This window comes from Planococcus citri, chromosome 1 (assembly GCF_950023065.1).
Source record: "Planococcus citri chromosome 1, ihPlaCitr1.1, whole genome shotgun sequence".
NCBI classification, from domain to species: domain Eukaryota; kingdom Metazoa; phylum Arthropoda; class Insecta; order Hemiptera; family Pseudococcidae; genus Planococcus; species Planococcus citri.
The window spans coordinates 21,357,870-21,382,073 of record NC_088677.1 but is presented as its reverse complement, the minus strand read 5'-3'; the positions used below and the strand labels follow the sequence as shown (position 1 = coordinate 21,382,073).

The 24,204-nt window shown below is 36.8% G+C and overlaps 2 protein-coding genes across 2 annotated transcripts; one reads left to right on the top strand and one right to left on the bottom strand.

Moving 5' to 3' along the window:
* Nucleotides 1-1,643: 1,643 nt before the first annotated feature.
* Nucleotides 1,644-12,196, top strand: LOC135849823 (protein TRC8 homolog). Its single transcript, XM_065370436.1, has 7 exons — nucleotides 1,644-2,313; nucleotides 2,391-2,880; nucleotides 2,990-3,320; nucleotides 3,417-3,643; nucleotides 3,720-3,966; nucleotides 10,762-11,085; nucleotides 11,178-12,196. The coding sequence occupies exons 1-7, from the start codon at nucleotides 2,073-2,075 to the stop codon at nucleotides 11,235-11,237; spliced, it is 1,920 nt and encodes a 639-aa protein (XP_065226508.1). The 5' UTR covers nucleotides 1,644-2,072; the 3' UTR covers nucleotides 11,238-12,196.
* Nucleotides 12,197-12,281: 85 nt separating this feature from the next.
* Rsod (Related to Sod) lies at nucleotides 12,282-24,102 on the bottom strand. The gene is made up of 19 exons (XM_065370435.1): nucleotides 23,801-24,102; nucleotides 23,471-23,684; nucleotides 23,216-23,378; nucleotides 22,925-23,132; nucleotides 22,604-22,841; nucleotides 22,273-22,514; nucleotides 19,609-19,744; nucleotides 19,193-19,520; nucleotides 18,880-19,115; nucleotides 18,612-18,783; nucleotides 18,244-18,518; nucleotides 13,982-14,093; nucleotides 13,788-13,874; nucleotides 13,558-13,692; nucleotides 13,351-13,483; nucleotides 13,126-13,267; nucleotides 12,920-13,044; nucleotides 12,673-12,843; nucleotides 12,282-12,580 (listed from the first exon to the last, which is right to left on the bottom strand). The coding sequence occupies exons 1-19, from the start codon at nucleotides 23,874-23,876 to the stop codon at nucleotides 12,486-12,488; spliced, it is 3,288 nt and encodes a 1,095-aa protein (XP_065226507.1). The 5' UTR covers nucleotides 23,877-24,102; the 3' UTR covers nucleotides 12,282-12,485.
* Nucleotides 24,103-24,204: the final 102 nt, after the last annotated feature.

The window sequence follows — 24,204 nt, the reverse complement described above, 5'->3', positions numbered from 1 at the left end:
TATTGAAATTTCCAAAAAGTAGCTGGAAGCTTCAAAATCATTTAAAACCATTTGAAACCACCATGTAGTCGACTTCATATCGTATTGAAATTAGTTTGCGAAGTAAATTTTAGCTTGCCAACTCCATTTGGTAAAACGTTGCAGGAATTTCAAGTTTCAAAAATCTACTGGAGGCTCCAAAATGATTTGAACCCCCCTGAAGTCGTCTTCAGTGAGTGTTAATTTGATGAAATTTTGGAGAAATTCAAGTTAAAATCTGCTGGAGGCTCCAGTAATTTTCAAAAAATCGCTGCAGGCTCCAAAACGACTTGAAATCCACCTGCAGTCGACTTTTTAGTGTATTGAAATTTGTTTGCAGAATGAATTTCGTCTTTCCAATTCCATTTTGATGAATTTCGTGGGAATTCCAAGTTTCAAAAATCTGCTGGAGGCTCCAGAACTGCTCAAAACGGTTTGAAACAGTTCCCAATCGATTTGGCATGTCGAAAATCGGGTATTCCCCAAATTTTAGCTTTCTTGGTCAATTTGGTAAAATTTTGATTTTTTCCCTCATTTTTGGCCTAAATTAGATTTTCAAAAATTCACAAAAAATCGAAAAACTCACTCTAGCACTTGAAATTTTGACAGGTGATAAATTTTTGCTTGATCTTTCGATCTACCTTTATACAGTTTGAAAAATTTTGTGCAAATCCTATGTTGGAACGCAAAGTTGCGATTTCGGCAGACCTGTCAATCAAAATGGCCGCATTTTGTAAGTAGGGCCACCTTTTTTTTTTTTTTTAGTACAAGGGCTAGAAATGTTCCTTAAGACTACCCCTTTAAGAAAAAAGTTGTCCCGGAGGATCGACTGAGTGAGGGGTGCAATAGATCCTTAAGCGGGCTCCCTCCCCGACTATTTAAAGTTATGTTCAATTGTAAGTTGAAACACCCTCAAACTGAATGAAGGACTGAAAATATATAGCCATGAATTTGAGATTGAGACCATTCAAAAGAACATTGCAGTTCCTTCAATTGACAAAACGTTTTGAGGATTCAAAAATTGTAGTGCCAACTGTCATTGCACAGAGAGTAAAGTTTCCTTTACAGTTTTCATCTTTTTTAAGGCGCGACGTGATAAAGTATGGGGGCGAATTTGCCGAATTTTGAAAAAAAAATTATACCTACCTATCAATGGTAAGGTAAGAGGATGTTTCCTTTTTCATGGTACCTAGCCAATAAAGAAATTATGGGGTCCGAGAGATGGATTTTGGGGGGAAATTTAACTTCTGCAATATTATTACTCTCCGCTTACATAGAAATGTTTTATCCATTCTCATGCATATCGCCAAAAATGCTAGCAGCATAGGTACCTATTATTTATTTTGTTTAAAAATTATTATTGCAATTAGCTTCTGAGATAACGGAGGGAATTCGCGATTCTTCATTAATACATAAGTAAATATTAATAAAATGAATAATAACGCGCGAAATGTTATATATAGTAAATTCGAAACTTATCAATGAAAAATGATTAAAATCAAACTTAGAATTCATCGGCACCTCCTCCCAAAAAAAGTACTGAAAAAAAATACAAATAATATGGAACCGCAGCGTACAGCGAGCCAAGTGAGCCCTAAATCAATCAAGTCTCACTAGGCCGCCCTCTTGTCTGCGTCTGTCTGTGTCATTCACTCACTTATCGTTTTCGTAATAATTTCGTTTATCGTTCATCTCCTTTTATTTTATCGTTTTCGCAGTACGCTAATGTTAATAAATAATATTTTCATTTCTTAAAATTATTCTCCCTCGTGTTTTTGTAATATTTTTTAATACCGTGGTACAGTTTTTCGTACATCCGTTGGTGAAAATCGAAAATCCTTTCTTATCAGTCAGCATTTTTAGTGCTCATTATTTTAGTCGAATGTGAAGTGTGTGTACCTACTTCGCGAAATTTTGTCCCACTTTCGAGTCGTAATGAATATCTAATAGCTCCGTCTTTCGCCTTGATTCATGGTACTTCTTCCTTTGCATTTTTACAAATCATGCTGTTGAATAATAATTCTATCCATTGAAATCCATTTCCGAAAGTGAAAATGTCACATCTGACAGTTCGTTTCAATACGTTCATCGAAAGCATATTGCGTGTTCCACCGATATTTGTTCTGGATGAAATTTTCAAATCTGGGTTCAGTTTTCCATTTTCACTATGGAGCTCCGAAGTGGACATGGCAGCGAAAAATTTCACCGCTTCTACTATGAAAGGTGGCTCGGTGGATCAATTTTTTTACACAACTTTATTTCTGACTACGTTGAAATTTCTCTTATCATTTATCGGTGAGTTTATCGATTATTTTACGCTGCTCTTCTTAACACCACTATTTTTTTTGACGTTGAATATTTTGTGTTTTCAGGTTGCATTTGTACCTTTTTGGTGGCCATATTGAATATACGTGAATTGATTATCGTGTACTTCTACCTAATCTCGATTTCCATGTTGTATTTTTCGTATCAACAAAACGTCAAGTTTGTCGGTTTCGTCATTACGCTGGATGCCGAAATGAAATCACCCTCGATTGAAGATCACGTTTACAAAGAGTTGTTGTTTTCGCTGGGAGCTGCGTTATTGCGTACAGTAATAGTGCAATGTGTTATTGGTTTCATATATCAATATTTGAATCCGATGGTTTTGAAGTATCGCTGGTTATCCAAAACAATCCTCATCAGTTTCCTGTTTCCTGTAATTTTAAGCCTACTACCGCTGCCAACGTGGGTGTTGGTTCACGTACCGTTTTATACGATGATGTTACCTGTAGCTGTATCCAAGTACATATTTTGGTCCAGCGTACCTGCCATGACACAATATATCGTCAGTGGTTGGAGGTTCTGTCGAAATTTCGTCGTGTAAGTTGATACATACATCGTCATTCGTCAGAATGGTTTTACTTTATATGTATATATCTATAACGATGTATCCTTCGTGATTTTATCGTATTATCGTTTGTTTCTATAGTGGTTTCGGTTTACCAGCGCTGTTAGAAACCGAATGGTCCAAACTACATATACCGGTGGTTTTACGAGTATTTTGGATTTTAAGATTGTTAGATCATACGACCAGTTACATAATGCAACACGATATCGCCAAAAATACCACATTATCGTTCGATTTCAACGAGACGTCTATACTTACCAACTACAGCGAACACATAGTCGTGTTCTTACCTACAATCATGCATATGGTGAAGTCATTGCTGATCAGCGGATGCGAAACGTTTATCGCAGTTTTGGGAATGACCAGCGTTATATCGTACATTTGCCAACAAATCGGATACTTTTTTCAATATGTGAGTTCACGAAGTTCTCATCACTGCTCGATTGTAGGTAGTTGAAAATAAGGGGAAATATACTAAATTGATTTGCTCGTGTGTTTTCATTTGTAGGTGTTACTCATCGAAGACGAAGATAAGAATTTCGGAACAGTGTCCGGTATCCTGTTTTGTATTCTGGCCTTGCAGACTGGTCTAACGGGGCTAGCGCCGGAGAAAAGATTCATTAGATTGTGTAGAAATTTCTGTCTTTTATTCACGGCCTTATTGCATATTATTCACGGTATACTGAATCCATTACTCATGTCGTTGAGTGCGTCTCATAATCCTGTCATGCATAAGTACGTATTTTCAGTTCACTGGGTGTTGGTAATCGCTATTTTTTTCAGGCAATAATATATTCGTGTAATTTTTCAGACATATTCGAGCCTTGGTTGTCAGCGCGTTTTTGATCATTTACCCTATGTGGCTTTTGTTCTACCTTTGGAAAAGTGATTCGATCAGTACCTGGTTACTGGCTGTATCAGCGTTCAGTATCGAAGTGATCGTGAAAATGATAATATCGTTGATTATATACTTCCTGTTTTTGTTGGACTATTACAGAGAGACATTTTGGGAAGAGTTGGACGACTACGTATATTACATCCGTTCGTTTGGAAATAGCGTAAGTACAAAATCGTTCAATTTGGGAGCAGGGCCGTATTTATGGGAAGGTAACGTAGGCACATGCCTAGGGCGGAAAATTTTGCCCCCCCTCTCACACACACCCACACACAAACAGCGACGTGCAAACGTTTGCCCGGTTTAGGCACATATATTTTTACTTCACCACCGGACCTCAAAGATTGGAAATTGACTAACTCCTTACAGGAGATAGCGTATATTAGCCGGATTCTAGCATATAATGTATCTGATAGTTTCTTTCAGGGTCTTACAGGGAGTAGCTCCGATCGTTTCCTCCCTCTTGTCGTTTTTCTTTAATTTTTCTTGATATCTTCTACTACGACTTTCCACTCCTCTCCTATCCTTGCTAATACTTCCTTGTTGGTAATGAAGTCCTTCCATGTGATCCGCAGTAGCATTCGATAGCACCACATCTTAAAAGCAGATACTTTCTTCTCGCATTCTGCACTCATGGTCCATGTTTCACAGGAATACTTCAGAACAGTCCATATGTAGCATCTCATAATTCTCTTTCTCAAACCTAGACTCATCATTTGATTTCCCAGCACATTGGCTACTGGCTAGGTTATTGAAAGCACTTTTTGCCATTCCAATTCGTGATTTAATTTCTTCAAACTTGAATTATCACGATTGGTTTTGGCTTGACCTCCAATCTAACGAATATTATCCTCTTTCCTCTCTGATTTTGGAATTATGGTGCTGATTTTATCACTGATTCTAGTATGTATTAATATACCCACACCTAGTTTGTGTGTGACTTTTCCAGCGTAGATCATTTCATAATCTTTATCTACCCAGTTTCTACCATTTCCCACCATTGGGTCTTGCTTATTCCTAATACATCGATTTGTAATCTCCTAACTTCCATAACCACATCAGCAAGTTTACCAATTCTGTAGTAAGTTCTCACTAGGGTGGCCCTTATTTATACTTGGTGGAAAAAAAAAATTTGAATTTTTTTCGGGACACCCCCTAGTTTGGTGCCACTCCATGAGAAAATAGCGCATAAAAAATTTCAACTCCATTGATGCATATTTACCCGTGCCGCACACCACTTTTTGTAATGATAGCGTCACGCGCGCGAGCTCAGTACTATTCCACTACAGACCCGTGGCAAACGAAACGTACATTAACGCGCCTCAACTTCAACTTGTTTTTTCAATCTTAAACGTTCGGGTTTGTCCTAACTAGAGGATGTTCGAAGTCATGCTGTTTGGGGTGAGGTGTTCATGTCATTCTGCCGACAATATTTGTAATTCTTGAGACAAAACTCAAGATTTTAACCCAATCGATGGGTACAAAAATGTTAAAAAAGGGAGTGATACTGTTTGGAAGAAAAATACAATACTAATTCGATTTTTTTTAATTTTATGTATTATTTTATATAATTTTTCAATTTAAATGGCCCAAGCGAACTGAAAGCAAACGTTTTGGAAAATTTATAATTCAAAAAATAGAACTATTTACTTCAAAACAATGGGTTTTTTTAACATCAGCAATTATTTTAAAAATTTAATCAATAGTTTTTTTAAATTGCAGGGCTCATACTCATTTTTTCCAAAAAAAAAAAAAAAGGCCAATCCAGCATTCATTTATTAGTTACCCAAAAAACTCGAAAAAGTAACCAAAAAAGTGACAAAACATGTGCAATACATTTCAATGCACAAAAAAATCACCAAAAAAACTAAAACTTTTCGCTTTTAATCAAAATGTCAAAATGAAATTCAATAATTTTAGCAAAAAGCGGGACTCTTTGGCAATTAGGTACTGCCCAGGAAGTACTTTTTGGCAATTTTGGATTAAAAATTGAAAATCGCGATTTCTGAGAATAATAGTGCGACTTTTGAATATTTCAGCAAAAAAATGGCTTGTTAGTTAGGGATTTTTGGCAAAAAACTACACATTAGAACAATTTATTGGAAAAGAGTGGGAGCTTTTTGATGCAAAAAACAACACAATTCTTAGCAGATTTTGGCAAAAAAAGAAAATTCTACATAATTTTGGTAAAATGCGAGCTTTTTTGCCATTTTGATAGAAAACGAGACTGCGACAATAATTTCAGGAAAAAGCAGGACTTCATAGCAATTCTCAGCTCAAAAGCGAAACTTTTTATGTAGCAAGATTTTTTTCATGGTAAATTAACAGAATTGGGAACGGGCACCTTAATACGGTGGATTATTCAGTTTTGAACGAAAGTATTATTTACATTTTTTTCACTGTTGTTTTTGGCCAAATTACAATTTACGGGTAATTACCGGGCGATTTAAAGCGAAGTGAGCAAACTAACCAAGTATTTTTGGTTTGTTTGCTCAACAAATCAGTCAACAATATTTGGTTAGTTCGCTCACTTCGCCTCAAATCGCCTGGTAATTACCCGTAAATTATAATTTGGCCAAAAACAACAGTGAAAAAAATGTAAATAATACTTTCGTTCAAAACTGAATAATCCACCGTATTAAGGTGCCCGTTCCCAATGGACTTCAAGCCTTTTTAAGAATAATGGACAAAAAGTAATGGTACTATTTGGCAATTTTTGGCAGCAAACTGATCTCTATAGTGGGGAAAACCAAACACTGATCTTCAAGGGCATATCCCTCTTCCCTCCTATGCATGCATACACCCAATAAAGAACTTGATAAGCTACCTGGAATCAACAACCAACTTACAACATGTAAGAGATAAAGGACCGGGGTGCAAGGAGTCTCATTCCCCACGCGTTATCGTGGAGAAATCCTGAACTCGCGCGCCTGATGCTTACATTTCAAAAAGGGGCGTGCGGCACGGGTTAATATGCATTGATTGAGCTAAAAATTTGTGTACGTCATTTTCTCATAAAACAGCACCAAACTAGGGGGTGTCCCAAAAAAAATTCCAAAATTTTTTTTAAGGGCCACCCTAGTTCTCACATTCCAGGTTGCGACAACTTTGATGTTGTTCCACATTGTTTCAACTCCGCATATTCTTTGCACCCTATCTGGCTGCCTTGGCGGATGAGGATCAGCCTGATGGAGACTTAGGGCCATTGCTAAATTGATGTCCATATAATTCTAGGCAGATGTAATGGTGTTGGTTTCCCATTGCCTTCCACCATGATTTTATGTAGGGGGTTTACTCCCTTAGCCAAATTTGCCAGTTTTTAGGCGCTGGTATTTGCCTTCTCACTCTGAAGCTCTTGCGCTTCTCCGAGGCTGGAACTAGTGAGTTGTGGGTGTTCTGCAGCTTTTATGCATGTTGATTTTGACCTCTTTATTGTCTTCTTTTGTAAATCTCATAACCTTGGTCTTGCCTGTGTTTATTTTCATTCCATATATTTTTAATCCAGCACTATTGATTCGGTTGATCATTTTCTGCATCTGCACTTATGTCCTAGCAAGCATCACTTTGTTGTCTGTGTAACTCATTTCATTTATTCTTTTACCATTGATCTTGAATTCTTGAATCCTATTTGTTTGATTCACGCATCTATCATTATTTCTTCTGCATACACATTGAACAACCTAGGTGAGGAGGGGGTATCCTTGTTTCACACTTCTCTTTATACCACATCCATTCTTCAAGTACTCAGTTCCAAACTTGATGTTGGCACTCTGCTCCCAGTACAAGTTCTTGATTATTCACAGGTCTTTGTCATCAATATTGTACTTCTTCAGGTTCTGCAACATCCTTTCATGGTTGACATGATCAAATGCTTTCTCATAATCGACAAAGCAAGCAATGATTTATGATTTCCCTGGTTGCATTCAGTGCTCTTTGAATGATCACTTTCAGCAGGGCAATTGCATCTCTCGTCCCTTTTTTTTGCATCAAAGCCACATCATGTTTCGCTTAGATTTTCATTTATCTTCTTTTCAATTCTGGCATTTATGATGGTGAGGAGTAGCTTCAGTGCGTGGCTCATTAATGCAATGATTCTATATTCAGAGCATTTTGGTGAGTTGTTCATCTTTGGTATTGGTACAAAATTCACCGCTTTGAAGTCCCTGGGCAGTGTACCTTCATCGTATATATTTCATTTTTTATCTTCAGCAGCTCCTTTTTGTACTCAGGTGTTAGATGTTTAATCAAGTCTGCTGGTATGAGATCTTTCCCCACTACTTTGTGGTTTCTGGCTCTCTTCACCTCATTCCTCAGCTCCCACATTTCAAGTTGTAGTGCCTCCTCAGTGGATTAAATTTCCATTTGAGCCGGACATATGTCATCTGCATTCAGTTCTTGTTTGTTGTATGTAGCTGATCCAGACCTCTTCTGTTTCTTGATTATTAACACAATACTTTCCGTCTTTTCTTCACATATATGCTATTCCACTTCTCCTTTTCTTGTGGGTGGCCATCATCTGCTTCACTTTGGTATTCATTTCTCTAGAGTTGTGTCTTTTCTCCAGTTCTTCTATTTCTCGGCATTTCTCCTCATACCATTCATTTTTGGCCAATCTGTACATTCCCATGATCTTGTTATTTAGTTCTGTGTGTTCACTACTTGGTCTGTTTGCTTTTCTTCGTTCTTCCATCAGATCCAGTATCTCTTGAGTCATCCAGGGTTTGTGTTTTCTTTTCTTTTCTTTTTTCTTTGAGTGGAATAGACTTTTCTGCTGCTGTTTTAACCTTTTGCTTCCATTCTTGCCAATTTTCTTCGATACCTTGTTCTTCTTCCAACTTGTCTTTTGTTTTTCCAGGCAAGTATAAGATGTATATTTTTTCCCACTGGTTGCACTGCCTTTTATCAGCCTGTCTTTTGCTGACGTTAGACGTTGTCAAAGTTGCAATTTCAGACTTCAGTCAAAAATTGTAAAACAATCTCCTCTTTTGTAAAAATTGCCAAAAGTTTCGTTTCTTACAAAAAATTATCGGTTTTTCGTAAAAAATTACTCATCATAAGAAAATTGCTTTGTTGTTAAAAATTACCTGAAAGTCTCAATTTTTTTCGTCAACACAGAAAATTGCATAAATTCTCGCTTTTCTAACATAAATTGTGACAAAATACATATCATTTTTTTCAAAGCAATAATTGCCAAAAAATCTTCTGTTTTATTTAAAATTTTCAAAACCTTGTTTTTTCATTGAAATTTTTGCTTTTTTGCAACTAAAAAGTCTCATCTTTGTTTTCGAAAAATTACTCAAATGTTTCCCCTGTTTGACAGAAACTGTCAAAGGTATCACTATTTTGCCAATTGTGCCCAAAATCGTTAATAATTCCGCGCTTGTCCAAAAATTGACAAAAAATTTTGTTTTTCAGAAAAATGGTTAAAATCTTTCGTTTGTAAAAATCTTTAAAAAAATGTTGCAAAAAATTGTCTCGAAGTCTCGCTTTTTTGGCCAAAAATTTGTCAAACATTCTCGCTTTCTCAAAAATTGTCAAGAATTTACGCTTTTTAGAAAAATGGCGAAAGATTGGCCTTCTTTTCAGAAAATTCCAAAAAGGTCCAATTTTTTCCCGAAGTTTTCCGAAAGTCTCGCTCGTTTGACAGATATTTGGAAGAAGTATAATTTCTTGCCAATAATTTACCCGGAAGTCCTGCGTTTAGGTTAAATTGTCAAATTCTTGCTTTTTGCAACAAAATTCACAAAAATTCTCGTTTTTTGGGAACACTGCTGAAAAAAATGTACCGTTTTCAAAAATTTCTCAAAAATCTCTGTTTTTTGCCAAAACAAAAAGGTTACAAAATCTACCATAATTGCGAAAAAATACCGGATTTTCCATCAGTATAGTTACTAAAGTGTCTTGCGTTTTGCTAAAATTGTCAATATCTTGGTTTTTGACATTTTGACAACAATTTTCAAAAGTTCCATGTTTTTCGAAAATTGACAAAAATTTTCGCTTTTGTATAAAAAATGACTAGTGATTGCCGTTTTGTGCAGAAAATTCCAAAAAGTCTCATCCCCCCCCCCAAGTAGTATCAAAATGACGATTAAAGAAACATTGATAACGCTGAATCGGCATTATCGTTTCAATGGACTTTTTTCCCATTAAAAACAAGCATCCGATTCAGTGGATATTTAAAAAGTAAAAGTATGTTGCTGACGTCACACGAGCAGTACTCCCAAAATTGTCCAAAAGTTTCGCTTTTTCCACAAAAATTGCAAAAAATCATATGTTTTTGCCGATATTTGCCATTATTTTCCTGTTTTTTGCTGAAATTGTCAAAAATTCTCACTTTTTTAGCTCAATTTGTAAAAAGTTTCGTAACTTTGAAAAATTCAACTTTTTTCAAAATACATATTGGGCCAAAAAGCCCTTCTTTTTGCAAAAATTTGTCAGAGTTTTGCTTTTTCAAAAATGAAAAAATTTTCGTTTTTCAGCAAAATGGCTCAAAAGTGGTGAAATTGCGGAAAATGTTTTTTTTTGGCACATGATTATTTTTTATAAGGTGAGCTGATTTTTGCTAAAGTTTTCAAAGTCTTGCTTTTTGACTTAAATTCTCCCCAAAAAATCACGTTTGTGTTTTTTTTTGATCAAGTCATCCAGTATCAAAAATTTTTGCAACCTGAAAATTGACAACGTTTTTTGAGTTTCATTAAAATGGTCATAAATTGTGAATTTTTTTGGTCATAAATTCCAAAAGGCTCCTCCTTTTACTGCAACTGTAAAAGTTTCGCATTAGGCCAACAGTTGTTTTTTCCCCTAGAAATTGCCAACATTCTGCCAAAAAGTCTCGCGGGGTGGGGGGGGCAAATTTCCGACTGCCTAAGAGCGCGAATATGTTAAATCCGGATCCGGCCCTGTTTGGGAGAAATCAAAACTTGAATCTTAAAAATATGTTATTTTTTCTATTTTTTAGGTGGAATTTTGTTTCGGAATATTTCTCTTCTTTAACGGAGCATGGATATTACTCTACGAGTCTGGAAGTGCCATCAGAGCTATGATGATGTGTATTCACGCTTATTTCAATATATGGTGCGAGGCGAAATCCGGTTGGTCTATGTTTATGAAAAGAAGAACAGCTGTGAAAAAAATCGACACTTTACCCGATGCTAGGAGTACCGATTTGGATAGTCTACACGACGTGTGTTCAATTTGCTATCAGAAAATGAGAACTGCCAAGATTACTACTTGTAAACATTTTTTCCACGCTGTCTGCTTAAGAAAATGGCTATACTTGCAGGTGAGCATGAGCAGTTGGAATCGTATTTTTATGTGGCGATTTTATTTACTTAGGTATTTTTCTAATAACGCTCGTTCTGTGTGAAATTCCAGGATTACTGTCCAATCTGTCACAGTATTCTATATAACCAAGAAGACTCTAAAAGTAGATGAAATCTCACTTTTACGCATCGAAGGAATTTAAATTAGGTATTTTCTCCGCTCATTCGTACCTACGTATTTTGATCGAAGAATGCGGATTCAGTCAACGAATATCTGCAAGTTTTGTATAGGAATATAACGACGGATTTTCTAAATCTTGATTCAACGATTTCCCGAAAGATTCCTAGATTTTTCGTATCGAAGTAAAGCTTATCTACAGCTTCACTCAGGCCCTAATGACATTACATTCCTGAATTAAGTATGTTTTAATGTTATTGTACCTCGTTTTTCGGGTGCTTTTTTATTATTTTTTTTAATGTGTTAAGAGTTGAAAATGTAAACGGTGGAAACTGCCTCAACAACGTTCACGTATAGCACAACGAATGAGTTTTAGATGTTACTATATATAATTTTAGTGTATTGTACGTGATAGAAGGATTCAATTTGTTTTTTTGATGTTGATGAGGTTTTTGAATTATTTTTCTTATTTTTTCTTTTCATCTGCTCCAATTTAAATGGTAAAGTTTGTTGTTTTCATCCCTTTTACTACCGTTACCACTTATGGCAGCAACACTAGTGAACAAAAAAATCACGTGTTGACTAGATTTCGTCATTTTTATTTTATTTTTTTCACACAAATGATTACGTCTTTTTACTTACATACGTTAGGTGAGAGAGTGATTCGTATATTCAACGAATCACGTAAAATTGAAAATGGAATTATCGAGTACCTGTTTAGTTACGTAAGCTGCACGTATGATTTTTTAATTATTATTTTTTTTTTCGAAATGTGATATGTGTTCTTTTCGTTGTTTTGTACGTATTGTAAATTTCTTCTTTTTTTTTTCTAACTTGTATCCATATGCATATTATTTTGTTCTGTTAAGTTACGTGTTTTATTTCTGTGATTTCTTTTTTTTTCTTTGGGGACTTAAATAAATTGTGTATTCAATTGATTTTTTAAAATCGTACTCATTGATTTATTACTCCGTCGTGCGAAGTGAGAAATTATCAATTTATGAAACCTACAGGGGTAAAAAAATGACAATAATTCAGTTTAACGAAAACAAACGAATTATATTTTTAATACAGTAAAAAAGCAACAATAAATACATTACGAAATGGTAAAAAAAAATAATAATAAAATACGGATTACCCGCAGGTAATTAGGTACACAAAATATAATACTGATGAGTTAGGTACTTATCTAAGAAGCAAAGTACGGCGGTAGGTGAAGCATTCAAATCATTATTATCTCCACTACCACCATCTCAAGTTCAGCAAAAGAAATCCTTTCACAATCAGGATAGCGGCAGTGACTAAGCCTGCGCTTCCTTTGTTAGCAGCACCATTACCTAAAACAGCAAAATAAAAGTAAATACTTAGGTACCTATCTAGAAATCAGAATTCAGAAATACAATCTCGGAAATTTCCTCGTGATTTTTACCAGATAATCGTTTCTTATTATCAGCATCTCTGGAAGGGCAATTCTGATAATTCAGTTGTTTTTTACGACTGACAGGAAGATTATAACCAGGATTACTAATAGTAGGAGATTGTAATTTTCCAGTTCTCATTAAACGGCTGAAATCTTGTTCTATTTCACTAGCACTCGGACCTAAACGAGGATACCAATCAAAAATACGGATAGTAATTATTTTATTATTTTAAATGGACAGAAAATGTTCAGATACCTTTGAAGTGAAATAATAACTGAATGCAGGCTCCGTTATGTAACACTTTGGTTTTTCTATTATCCACAGTCAACATCCATTCTGGTGCGCCTAAAATCTCTCTGACTTCAGTTAAAAATTGCGATCTGCAAAAAATATTTAAATTATAATTATTTCATTCGACTTTTAAGGTATTTGTATTTGTGATTTCAATAATCAAAACGTACAATACAAATTTGGGCGATCTTCGAATATTGGCATATTTAATGATGTCTTTATCGGGTTCGATATTGGCGCAAGAAAACTTATCGTGTCCTTGATTCTTGTCCAGTATCACTATAGATTTCCCCATGGCCGAAATGTCGCCTTCTACAAAAATACAGACAACTCGCAACATGAGCACCTCCTCCGATATTGGACTGGAAATTAATCAAATCGCCAAATTTACTCACCAAGAGGTAAATTACAGTCGGAAAAAACCATTCTTTCGGCGCCGATAGAAATGGTGCCAAGTCGACCTGAAAGATCGCCAGCATAACATCGATAAGGTTGATCGGGGCCACACTCCGCATAATATAACACATCCTTGAAAAGAGAAAAGGATAAAACCAGGTGGAAAAAATTTAAACACAAAAGTACGAGTAAGAAAATTCGTTTACATTAATCGGCGCAGCTAACTGAATAAAATTAGGATTCCATACATATCCGGCAGCTGTACAACGAGTGTGTTTGGCTTCAACTGTCGCATCTACTCCGACTGGGTTAACGTATACCAACCAAAAATGACCGTGAGTCTGACGCAGCAGAGAAAAAAATACAATATCAGAAAACATGAGAAATTCTCATTACAACTATCAACTAGGACTGATGATATAACGAGAAATTTTACCACGTTTCGATTTTGTTTCCCAGCATGTCTGAGGTTCACTTCGATGACTGTGTCGCTCTTGGAGCCATCAACGTGAATTAATTGAGTCTGTAACAAGTAGGGTACATAGATTATTTATCTATGTATTGATAAAAACAACGTAGATAGAGGTACCTATTCTGTAGATGGATTAATTTTCCAATAAAATGAATTACCATTCGAATGTATCCGTATACAAATCCTTGAGGATGATGGAAAGATGCAATGGCACGTAATTCTCGAGCTTCTAGAGGCGAGTAACCTCGTTCAATCGTGGCGCATGCCCATCTGTCAATAGAAAAATTTAAATTCACTGTGATGAAAGCTTCAACTAAACGGCGACATAATAATATTATTTTTATGTAAGTATTTTACAGGGGAAGTTCATCGAACTACGTGCAAAACTCGATCTTCGTGAGGTTTTATTTTTCCATCACCATGTACGATTGTACGTAGGTAGGTATAGGTACCTACATCATGCATATCCATAATCCAAAACATTTCTAAAAAATAAGTTACAATGCCATTCTATTACAATTATACACGACTTAGTTTCAAAGTTTCAAACGTGCAATATGCATTATTATGTATTGGAGCTAAGCCTTAAACTACGAGTGCCTAAGAAGAAAATGATACCGCAAGCGATAAAAGCTACCAACCTGAAGATCTTGTGTACCACTCTGAACAGATCTCTGGGAACAGTAGTTCCAAACCCCAAGGCACCACCAAACCAGCAGTGGTTGGAACTGAAGAACCACATTAAACGAGGCATACGACACTACTCAGCGAGACAATTGAGACAATAGAAGAGCGTAGAAAGCTGCCACAGACCGCAGAATACAACAGGCAAAGGACAAGCTTATCTCTGCACATAACCAGGCAGTCACAACGGGATAAAAATGCCCATATTTCATCAATATGGGAGGAAATTGAGATGCATGCTGAAAAGAATGCTGCTCTTTCAGAAAATCAAGTCAATCACGAGGGAATTCAAATCCAGCAAGCAGATCATTTGAGATGAAGAAGGCAAAGTTAAGACAGATGCAGAAGAGGTTGCAGAGACATGAGAAGTACTGCAAGAAGCTATACACCAAGGATGAAGGAAGAGGAGCTACCTGATGACCCTAGGTTCAATATCATGGAAGAGAAGGAGCCACCAATTCTACTTGATGAGGTCATCATTCATCAATGCCATTGAGTACTTGAAAAAGAACAAAGCTCCAGGACCAGATAAGATAACAGCTGAGGTCTTCAAAGCCGGAAGCAAAGAAGTATGCACCAAATCCACAACATATGTATGTGAGGGTGACTTGGAAAAGGGACCTCCCAACCAAAATGCAACTTTTTCAGAAGAAGCTTTTAAAGTTTTGTAACTGTGTTTTCTTTTAAAATTCAACTAGAAGTGAACGAAATTTGTTACAATTTTTAGTAGCTTCATTTCACATGGTTTGTCGAGGTTTTCCATAAAATTACATCTTGGTCAAGAGGTGCCAGTTTTGACTCATTTTAGTCAAGTCCCTTTTCTCAGTTGCAAGCTAAAACAAGCTCCCAGGTTGTAAAATCACTTCAACATAAATCTTATGCTCCTTACACGTCAATTACGCGAAAAAAATGAAAAATTATTTTTTGGTTGGGAGGTTTCTTTTCCAAGTCACCCTCACATATGCAACTTGATATGGCTGAGTGCAGAATGGCTGTAGAAAGGATCTCCAGAGAATTGCGAGCACTACCTAATAATCTCCTTGATAAGTCATGCCACTGAGCTGCACCAGCAAAGTAAGTAGGTACAATTGAAGATCGTGTACAGCAGGTTATATACTCACTCATGCACAGTCAATTCCCTCCAGAACAAGCAGAATTTGTGAGAGGAAGAGGAACTAGGGAGCAGATCCTCAACCTCAGACTACTGATTGATAAAGCATGCGAATACAATGTATGTACTGTGCTATGTTTTGTAGATTACAAGAAATCGTTTGCTTGCGTACAATGGCAAAAACTGTGGAGAATTATACTTGAGATTGGTGCACCAATACATCTGGTGTGGCTGATAAAACAATTTGTATGAGGAGAGCATGGCAAATGTCCAAATTAATAGAGAAACAATGTCAGAGAAATTCCACCCAGAGAGAGAGGAGTAAGCTGAGGCAGCATTTCATCCCCCGCTCCTGTTAAATCTACACCGAGAATATATAATTTGTGAGACACTGCAGCTGATCATATTAAAAAGTGCCAACCACAATGGCTCAGGCAAGTGGCAGGGAGGAGTATCATTTGGAGGTGTGGGTCAGTGCATGATAAGTATAAATAAGGAAAAGACGAAGATCATGATTGTGAATCAGCCTGCAGTGCAGAAGAATGATCCCAAAACCTGAACCGATTAAATCCTAATTCAAATCCAATTTCAAAACCAAAATTGTTATTTTTCTTGATCCTGAAACTGAAAAAATCCTGGTAAACTGATATAATTTTGAATCCAAAACAATCCCAAAGCCAAAACAAAATTGTTTAGGTTTTGATCGGATTCCCCACGTCAAAACGTCCCATTTTTTTGACCCCTTGGCCTTGCAGGGGCCATTGGTCAATTTAGACTCAGAGCTGTGGGACCAAAATGATCCTGAGGCTGGAACTGATTACATCCCAATTCAAATCCAATCCCAAAACTGAAAACTTCCCAGAACCAGGCCCTGACCCACCCACTGAGTTACCGAGAAAATCTCGGTGGGCCGAGATGTATTTGCGCCGATGAGGTAAAAACTGGGCCGCTCAAAAAATTTCTGAATGAATTTTTTGCTCAGTGTTCTGCACTTTAAAAAATGGGAGAAAGAAATTTGGCCGACTAATTGAGGAGCCCAAAATCAAGGGCGCTAAAATGGAATATCTCAGTGGGCCTCGTGTTTTTGGGTCTGGCCCTGCCTAGAACCGATATAATTTTGAACCCATCGTTTTGGTTCCAGGATTTCAATTTTTGCCTCTTTTCCCACAATTTTATTTTGATAAATGGTCATTTTACATCATTTAAGTATCGTCAATCATTCAGATTATAATAAAACTTACTTGACAAATTAAGCAAAATAATGCATTTAAAATGTTGAACTAATTACATCATTGGATGTTCACGTCAAAACCTCCCATTTTTTAAACCCTTGTGAAGTCCATTGGTCAATTTGGGCTTGAAATTGGTTGAAATGAAAATCCTGAAACCGATTCAACCAAGAACCAAAACAATTTTTTCAATGCCAAAACAAATCTTGAAACTGAAATGAAAATTTAGAAGAACGAATCTCGAAACAAATTCAATCTCAAAATGCCAAAATGAAAAAATTTCAAACCCAAATCCAAAATCCAATCGGAAAATCGTTTTGGTCCCACAGCTCCGATTTAGACTCAAAATTGGTTGAAATGAAAATCTCAAAACCTAAATTGATTCAACCTGGAACCAAAACAAAATCAAAAATTTAGAAGAACAAATCCCAAAACAATTCCAATCCCAAAATGAATAAATTTTGACCCCAAAAGCCAAAACTGAAATCCAATCCCAAAATCGTTCTAGTCCTACAGTTCTGTCAAATGTCAGCCTGAGAACAACTCACCTGAAATACAGGAAATTGATGGAATTGAAAGTGGTGAATCAAATTGTATATCTGGGATCCATTGTTGATAACAAAGGAGGCAGTGAAGCAGAGATTAAAGTAATAAAACGCAGAGCGCAAATCACGCGAAGCGCCATGTCACGCCTGAAGAAGATATGGTCAGATGCAGCAGTGAGCAAGACTCTGAAGATAAGACTAGTAAATGCTCTAGTTTTCTCAGTTTTTCTCTACGCGTCAGAAACCTGGACAGTATGCTAGGGAGACAGTAGAAAAATTGATGCGCTTGAGATGTGGCGCTGTAGGAGAATGCTTCGGATCCCATGGACGGAGAAAAGGACTAATGTGTTTATCCTGGGGCAAATTGGTGTCCAGAAGAGGCTGTCGGCAGTGGTACTCAGCCGAATCATCAAATAATTTGGGCATGTCATAAGGGCAAATATGATGGAGTCCTGTTCATTCAAGGCAAGGTAGAGGGAACAAGAGGGTGTGGGGGTGAAACGGCACCAAGAAGAGTAGAATCCTCATCTTTTGATCAACTTCTCAGGTCTGAGGAACGAACAAAAACGCCACAACGAGATCAAAAGTTTACCATAATTGCAGAAAAAATGCCACCAAAAACCAAAAAAATTCAAAAAACGTTGTTCTTTGAACTCAATTGATGGAAATTCCATCAAATACCAGTGATCGCTATGTTCCGTTGGTTGTTCACGCAGAAGTACACTGGATGCGAATTGTTACTTATTAATGCCAGAGAAAAATAGACAAGCAGAAAAAATCCCATCGCAACGAGAAACCCAACACCATTTGCGTGATTTTTTATTTGAGCTAACTTTTCTGAAATGGAATACCTTTTATCTGACTGTTTTTTCATAACTACGAAAGATCGGCCGAGTAAAGAATGATGTCCAAACATTTGAAGGTTGGAATCATTATGTACACTATTTACCGTCATCATGTCATTCCAATCACCGAATTTGGCACTCAAGTCACCCATCTTGAATTGGTCGTTGGTTTTAAGGCCCGTCGAATACGAAGCGGACGCAGATGAAATATTTAGCGGATTCCACACATCGTATATGGACGAGTTTTCACACGGGAACTGCAGTTCTTCTTCAATTGGTACCTGTTGAAATATTTTGAAATCAAGTTTCATTTACTTAGTGAGTACGGAGTACGTATTGCACGAAAAAAAGTAATACCTACATATAATACGTACCATATGAATGTGGTATTCTTGAACATCCTGCAACCCTTGAACGTCCATTTCGATGTCAACGGTATCATAATTCGACATCTGGTACATTTCTATGTCTCCCATTATTCCGGCATATTCGCCATTTCCGAACCAATCACGTACTACTGCTTTTCTTCGATTCACAGGTAAAATTCTATCCGCATGAAAATTATCATCGACGAACAAAAAAACACGAAATTATTCAACGCAATAAGTAAACCGCCAATCACTTAATCGATAAAATACTTACACCGAGCAAGCTAATCGATTTCCACGAGCTTTCGGTCCATTTTCATCGTAAATTACAAGCGATTTACCAATTATAGAATGATGACCAGTTAATGGTAGATTAGCAGCGACAAAAAAGTTACGACTATTTTCAATGGCTCTGACTTTTCTCGCTACAATGGTCAAAGTGCTAAGGGTAGAGGAAAGATAGGCGAAACTAAACGCGTTAACCGGACCTAAATTGCTACCTTCAGGAAGCTGCAAACATTCGACTTTAAGCAAGACGTTCAACTTGAAACGAGTAATTTAATAATAGGATCGTTGCTGGCACCTACTTTAAATGGATTAAAAACCGATTCGGCACTGAAACAACGATTTTGCCAACTGTAATAATCTTTGCCAGGTGGTTTTTCATTAATCGTCCAATTATGATGAGAAGTATCTAACTCAGTCGAACCGTCCGAATATAACAAAGATTCCACGATGACCACCGTATCCGAGTATTCTTGATTAGCCAACTGCCGAAACAATATTTTACCCGATATAGGATACTGAAAGATTACTTCGGCAGTAACCATGGGCAATTTAATGTCGGAATTTTCGTTCAAAAACGGACTCAGTACTCCACACAACCAGGGTTCTTCAACACCCGATTTTCCATTCCTAGATTTGAACAATTATCATAAACGTTCGAGTCAAATCTGCTTAATTACAGAGTTGTGAAATTAAAAAAATGATGAATATCGTTTACCGGTAAATCACTATGCTTCTGTGAAACACGCTGAATCGCCCAGATAATGGCAGAAAACTGTCCACATTAGATTTGATACGATAGCCCAATTTTCCAGACAAATCTCCAATCGCGTACATATCTTGCGTTCTATTTTCTGCAAATTAATGACGAGTATAAGGAAGATTTCTTTCAACGTTGATAGTAGGGGAGCACGCATGCCCCCCACCCATCCATCCTCCGGGACAACTTTTTTCTTAAAGGGAGAGTCCCAAGGAACATTTCCAGCCCTTGTCCTCAAAAAAACAGTGGCCCTAATTACAAAATAGCGGCCATTTTGATTGACAAGTCAGCCGAAATTGCTGATTTTGCGTTCCAACATAGGACTTGCACGAAATTTTTTAAACCGTACAAAGATAGATCGAAAGATCAGGCAAAAATTTATCACCTGTAAAAATCTAAAGTGCTAAAGTGCCTTTTTCGATTTTTGGTGAATTTTTGAAAATCAAATTTACGCCAAAAATTTGGGAAAAAATCAAAATTTTACCAAATTGACCAAGAAAGCTAAAATTTGGGGAATACCCCATTTTCGACATGCCAAATCGACTGGGAACTGTTTCAGACCGTTTAACTAGTTCTGGAGCCTCCAGCAGATTTTTGAAACTCGAAATTCCCACAAAATTTCATCAAATCGAGTTGGAAAGACGGAATTCATTCTGTGAACTAATTTCGATGCGCTACTAAGTCAACTGCAGGTAGATTTCAAGTCTTTTTGGAGCCTCCAGCGACTTTTTGAAAATTGCGGGAGCCTCCAGTAGATTTTTAAAACCATCAAATAGAGATGGATGCCGAAATTCATTCTGCAAACCCTACGAAGTCGACTGGAGATAGATTTGAAGCCGTTTCAGAGCCTCCAGCGACTTTTTGAAAATTACTGGAGCCTCCAGCAGATTTTTGAAACTCAAAATTTCATCAAATGGAGTTGGAAAGCCAAAATTTACTCTGCAAGCTAATTTCAATACTCTACGAAGTCGACTGCAAGTGGATTTCAAGTCGTTTGGGAGCCTACAGCGACTTTTTAAAAGCTTGTATGGAGGTTTTTGGAAAATTGAAATTTCCAAAAAGTAGCTGTAAGTTTCAAAACCATTTGGAACAACCATACAGTCGACTTCATATCGTATTGAAATTAATTTGCGAAATAAATTTCAGCTTGTTGACTCCATTCTGATGAAATGTTCTGGGAATTTCAAGTTTCAAAAATCTGGTGGAGACTCCAGCAATTCTCAAAACGTCGCTGGAAGCTCCAAAACGACTTGAAATCTACCTGCAGTTGACTTCGCAGCGTATAGAAATTTACACAATGAATTTCGGCTTTCCATCTCTATTTTTGATGAAATTTTGTAGGAATTTCGAGTTTCAAAAATCTGCTGGAGGCTCCAAAACGACATGGAATTCACCTGAAATCGTTTTCAGAGGGTGTTAAAATTGGAGTGCAGAGTTTATTTCAGCTTTCCTTCTTTATTTGATGAAATGTTGGCGAAATTCAATTTTCAAAAATCGACTGGAGGCTCCAAAATGAGTTGAACCCTCCTAAAATCGTTTTTAGAGGTGTTGATATTGGAGTGCAGAGTTTATTTCAACTTTCCCTCTTTATTCGTTGAAATGTTGGAGAAATTCAAGTTTCAAAAATCGACTGGAGGCTCCAGTAATTTTCAAAAAATCGCTGGAGGCTCCAGAACGACTTGGAATTTACCTGTAGTCGAATTCGAAGCGTATTGAAATTAGTTTGCAGAATGAATTTCGGTTTTCTATCTCCATTTGATGAAATGTTGGGAAATTTCAAGATTCGAAAATCAACTGGAGGCACCAGTAATTTTCAAAAAATCGCTGGAGGCTCCAGAACGACTTCAAATCCACCTGCAGTCGATTATTTAGCGTATTGAAATTAGTTTGCAGAATGAATTTCGAATTTTGAAAAATTTCAAGTTTCAGAAATCTACTGGAGGCTCCAGTAATTTTTAAAAAGTTGCTGGAGGCTCCAAAATGACTTGAAATTTACCTGCAGTCGAGACTGTAGTGTATTGAAATTAGTTTTCGTAATAAATTTCGGCTTTCCAACTCCATTTGAAGAAATTATGTGGGAATTTCAAGTTTCAAAAATCTGCTGGAGGCTCCAGAACTACTCTAAACGGTCTGAAAGTGTTCCCAATTGATTTGGCAGTTCGAAAATAGGGTATATTCCATATTTCAGTTTTCTATGCCAATTTGGTAAGATTTTGATTTTTTCCCTCATTTTTTGCCTAAATTTGATTTTCAAAAATTCACCGAAAATCGAAAAAGGCACTTAAGCACTTGAAATTTTGGCTTGTGATAATTTATTGCGCTCCTTTTCGATCTAGCTTTGTAAGGTTTAAAAAATTTCGTGCAAGTCCTATGCTCGAACGCAAAATCTGCAATTTCAGCTGACCTGTCAATCAAAATAGCCGCCATTTTGTAAGTAGGGCCACTTTTTTTGAGAACAAGGGCTAGAAATGTTCCTTTAGTACTCCGGTTCCCTCCAAGAAAAAAGTTGTCCCGGAGGATCGATCGGGGGGGGGGGGTTTGCAATAAATCATTATGCGGGCTCCCCAACTATAATTAAATTTTTTACTTTCACATCGAGTTGTCATAAAAATACATATTTACCAGGAAAAGGAGCTTCACCACCGATCGCTTTGTTAGTGGGATTAAAAACGTCTCTGATTCCGTAACACCCGTCGGCTTTGTATTCGTAGTAGTTGCGTAAAACAGGCAAACTATGTATTCTCAAGCCACCAATTTCATTATCGTTCGTCCAACCAAAATCTGCACGCACAAAAGTCGGATCGAACGGCGACCTTTGACTCAACGTCACATTCACTTTGAAACCATCTTCGTCGATTAGAGATCTATGAAATTAAAAAATGTCGAAAATCGACCGATCAAAGCAATGAGAAAATAAATTTCAAAGCTGACTCAAAACGAAAATGAAACTAACTTTAGTGCAATTTCTGGAAGCGAAGAAATGGAAGCGCAACTCGAAAAACTGTCTTTGTGAATATCGTCGTAAACAAGCACGTAGTACGTGTGATCATTCTGGTACAGATCAATTGGAGCGAATGTAGGGTCGCGAAAAATTGTTTTTTTGCCTGTTTTTAAATGGCCTAGTTTTGAACTCATATCACCCAAATCGTTATATGGCAACTGGAGCGTATTACACTCCAACCTAATTTTATCTGCGAACAAAATGCACGAATTTGAATAAATTCTTCGACTGAAAAACATACTAAATGTTATAAGTAAAAGTACAATGGCATACCATGCGTAGTTTCTAATATATCAGTGACAAAGATGCCCCATTTGTGTTGACTGCTGACCAACTTATGTTTATGAATATGGTACAGATCTGAAATGATTACCGCGTCGGTAACCGAGCCGGTAATTCCAATCCAGAAAAAATACACAGTACCGAAAACCGGACCGTACAACTTTGCTTCGGCGACCTTAATATCTGTGTCTTTGGATACCTGAATTTAATAAACATCATTTTTTAAAATTAATAATCATACTGAATTATCTATCGGTCTATTTTCACCAAAATGTTACTCACCACCAATGTGGCGCAGGAACGTTTACCATCGGGTAATTCTAGTACTAAAGAACTTTGCCATATACCTTGGCTGCCAGTCAGAACTAATATATTGGTAGATACCGAAAATTCTACATCTCTATTAATACCCAGTCGACCGAACATCGAATCCAGATTTTGTCGTCTATAAAATCATACAAACAAGCAAATACCTCTAGGTGAATTATCTTGTACATACAAAGTTGGTAAAAATCCAAATTAATAATATGTAACTACATTGGTCCCAGGTTTTGATTCGAACATCTGTCATCAAAAATGGTATAGTCGACGGGCAGTTGCCTAATGTTCCATGATACATTTTCACTAGTTCCATTGCTCAGCGATTTAATAAATCCGGTCACGGTAACGATATCTTCGGATGGAGACTTCTTAAACTGGATAATGCCTCGCAAGTCATTTTCGTCTATATGCGCCAAGATGATATTCTCCACTAGAAGTAATAGAGGAAACGGGAGTTATTTTGAATATGTAACATATGTTATAATCCACATCTCGCAGCAAAATGAGTGAAATTGAAAATTATGGATAGCATTAAGCATTACGTACCTGCACTTGTGAATGGCACAAAATATAGTAACGCAAGAGCGAAAATGCACGGTAATCGCCATGATGTAGACTCCATCACCGTGCTGGAATGTCGTTAAAATTTGTAACAGGATACGTTCTCATCCTCGAGTGGAATTATTAGAAGAATGACGGTCACAACATTCCCCTTAATACCTAGTATGAGATCAACTAGTTACTCGCGTATAATAGGAAAATTCAAAGACAAATCATAATTTAAACTTTTCAGATACAGTACGTGTTTTTTTTCTTATCAATTTTAGGTAGCTGCGTTATCAAATGAAAACAACAGGTAGTGGCACTATAACAGGAGATATGCTGGTCCGCCATTTTCTTGCGAAAATACCGTACTGAGCTAAGAACTCCGTGAGAACGCATGCAATTAT

Bases quoted from the DNA above. Each gene is read 5' to 3' on its own strand.
- LOC135849823 (XM_065370436.1), top strand. From the start codon at position 2,073: ATGTCACATCTGACAGTTCGTTTCAATACGTTCATCGAAAGCATATTG. The intron at 2,314-2,390 runs GTGAGTTTATCG...TTGTGTTTTCAG, and splicing joins ATTTCTCTTATCATTTATCG to GTTGCATTTGTACCTTTTTG. The intron at 2,881-2,989 runs GTAAGTTGATAC...TTGTTTCTATAG, and splicing joins TTCTGTCGAAATTTCGTCGT to TGGTTTCGGTTTACCAGCGC.
- Rsod (XM_065370435.1), bottom strand. From the start codon at position 23,876: ATGGAGTCTACATCATGGCGATTACCGTGCATTTTCGCTCTTGCGTTA. The intron at 23,379-23,470 runs GTAGTTACATAT...ATGATTTTATAG, and splicing joins AATCAAAACCTGGGACCAAT to ACGACAAAATCTGGATTCGA. The intron at 13,693-13,787 runs GTAAAATTTCTC...CTGCTGCGTCAG, and splicing joins GGAAACAAAATCGAAACGTG to ACTCACGGTCATTTTTGGTT.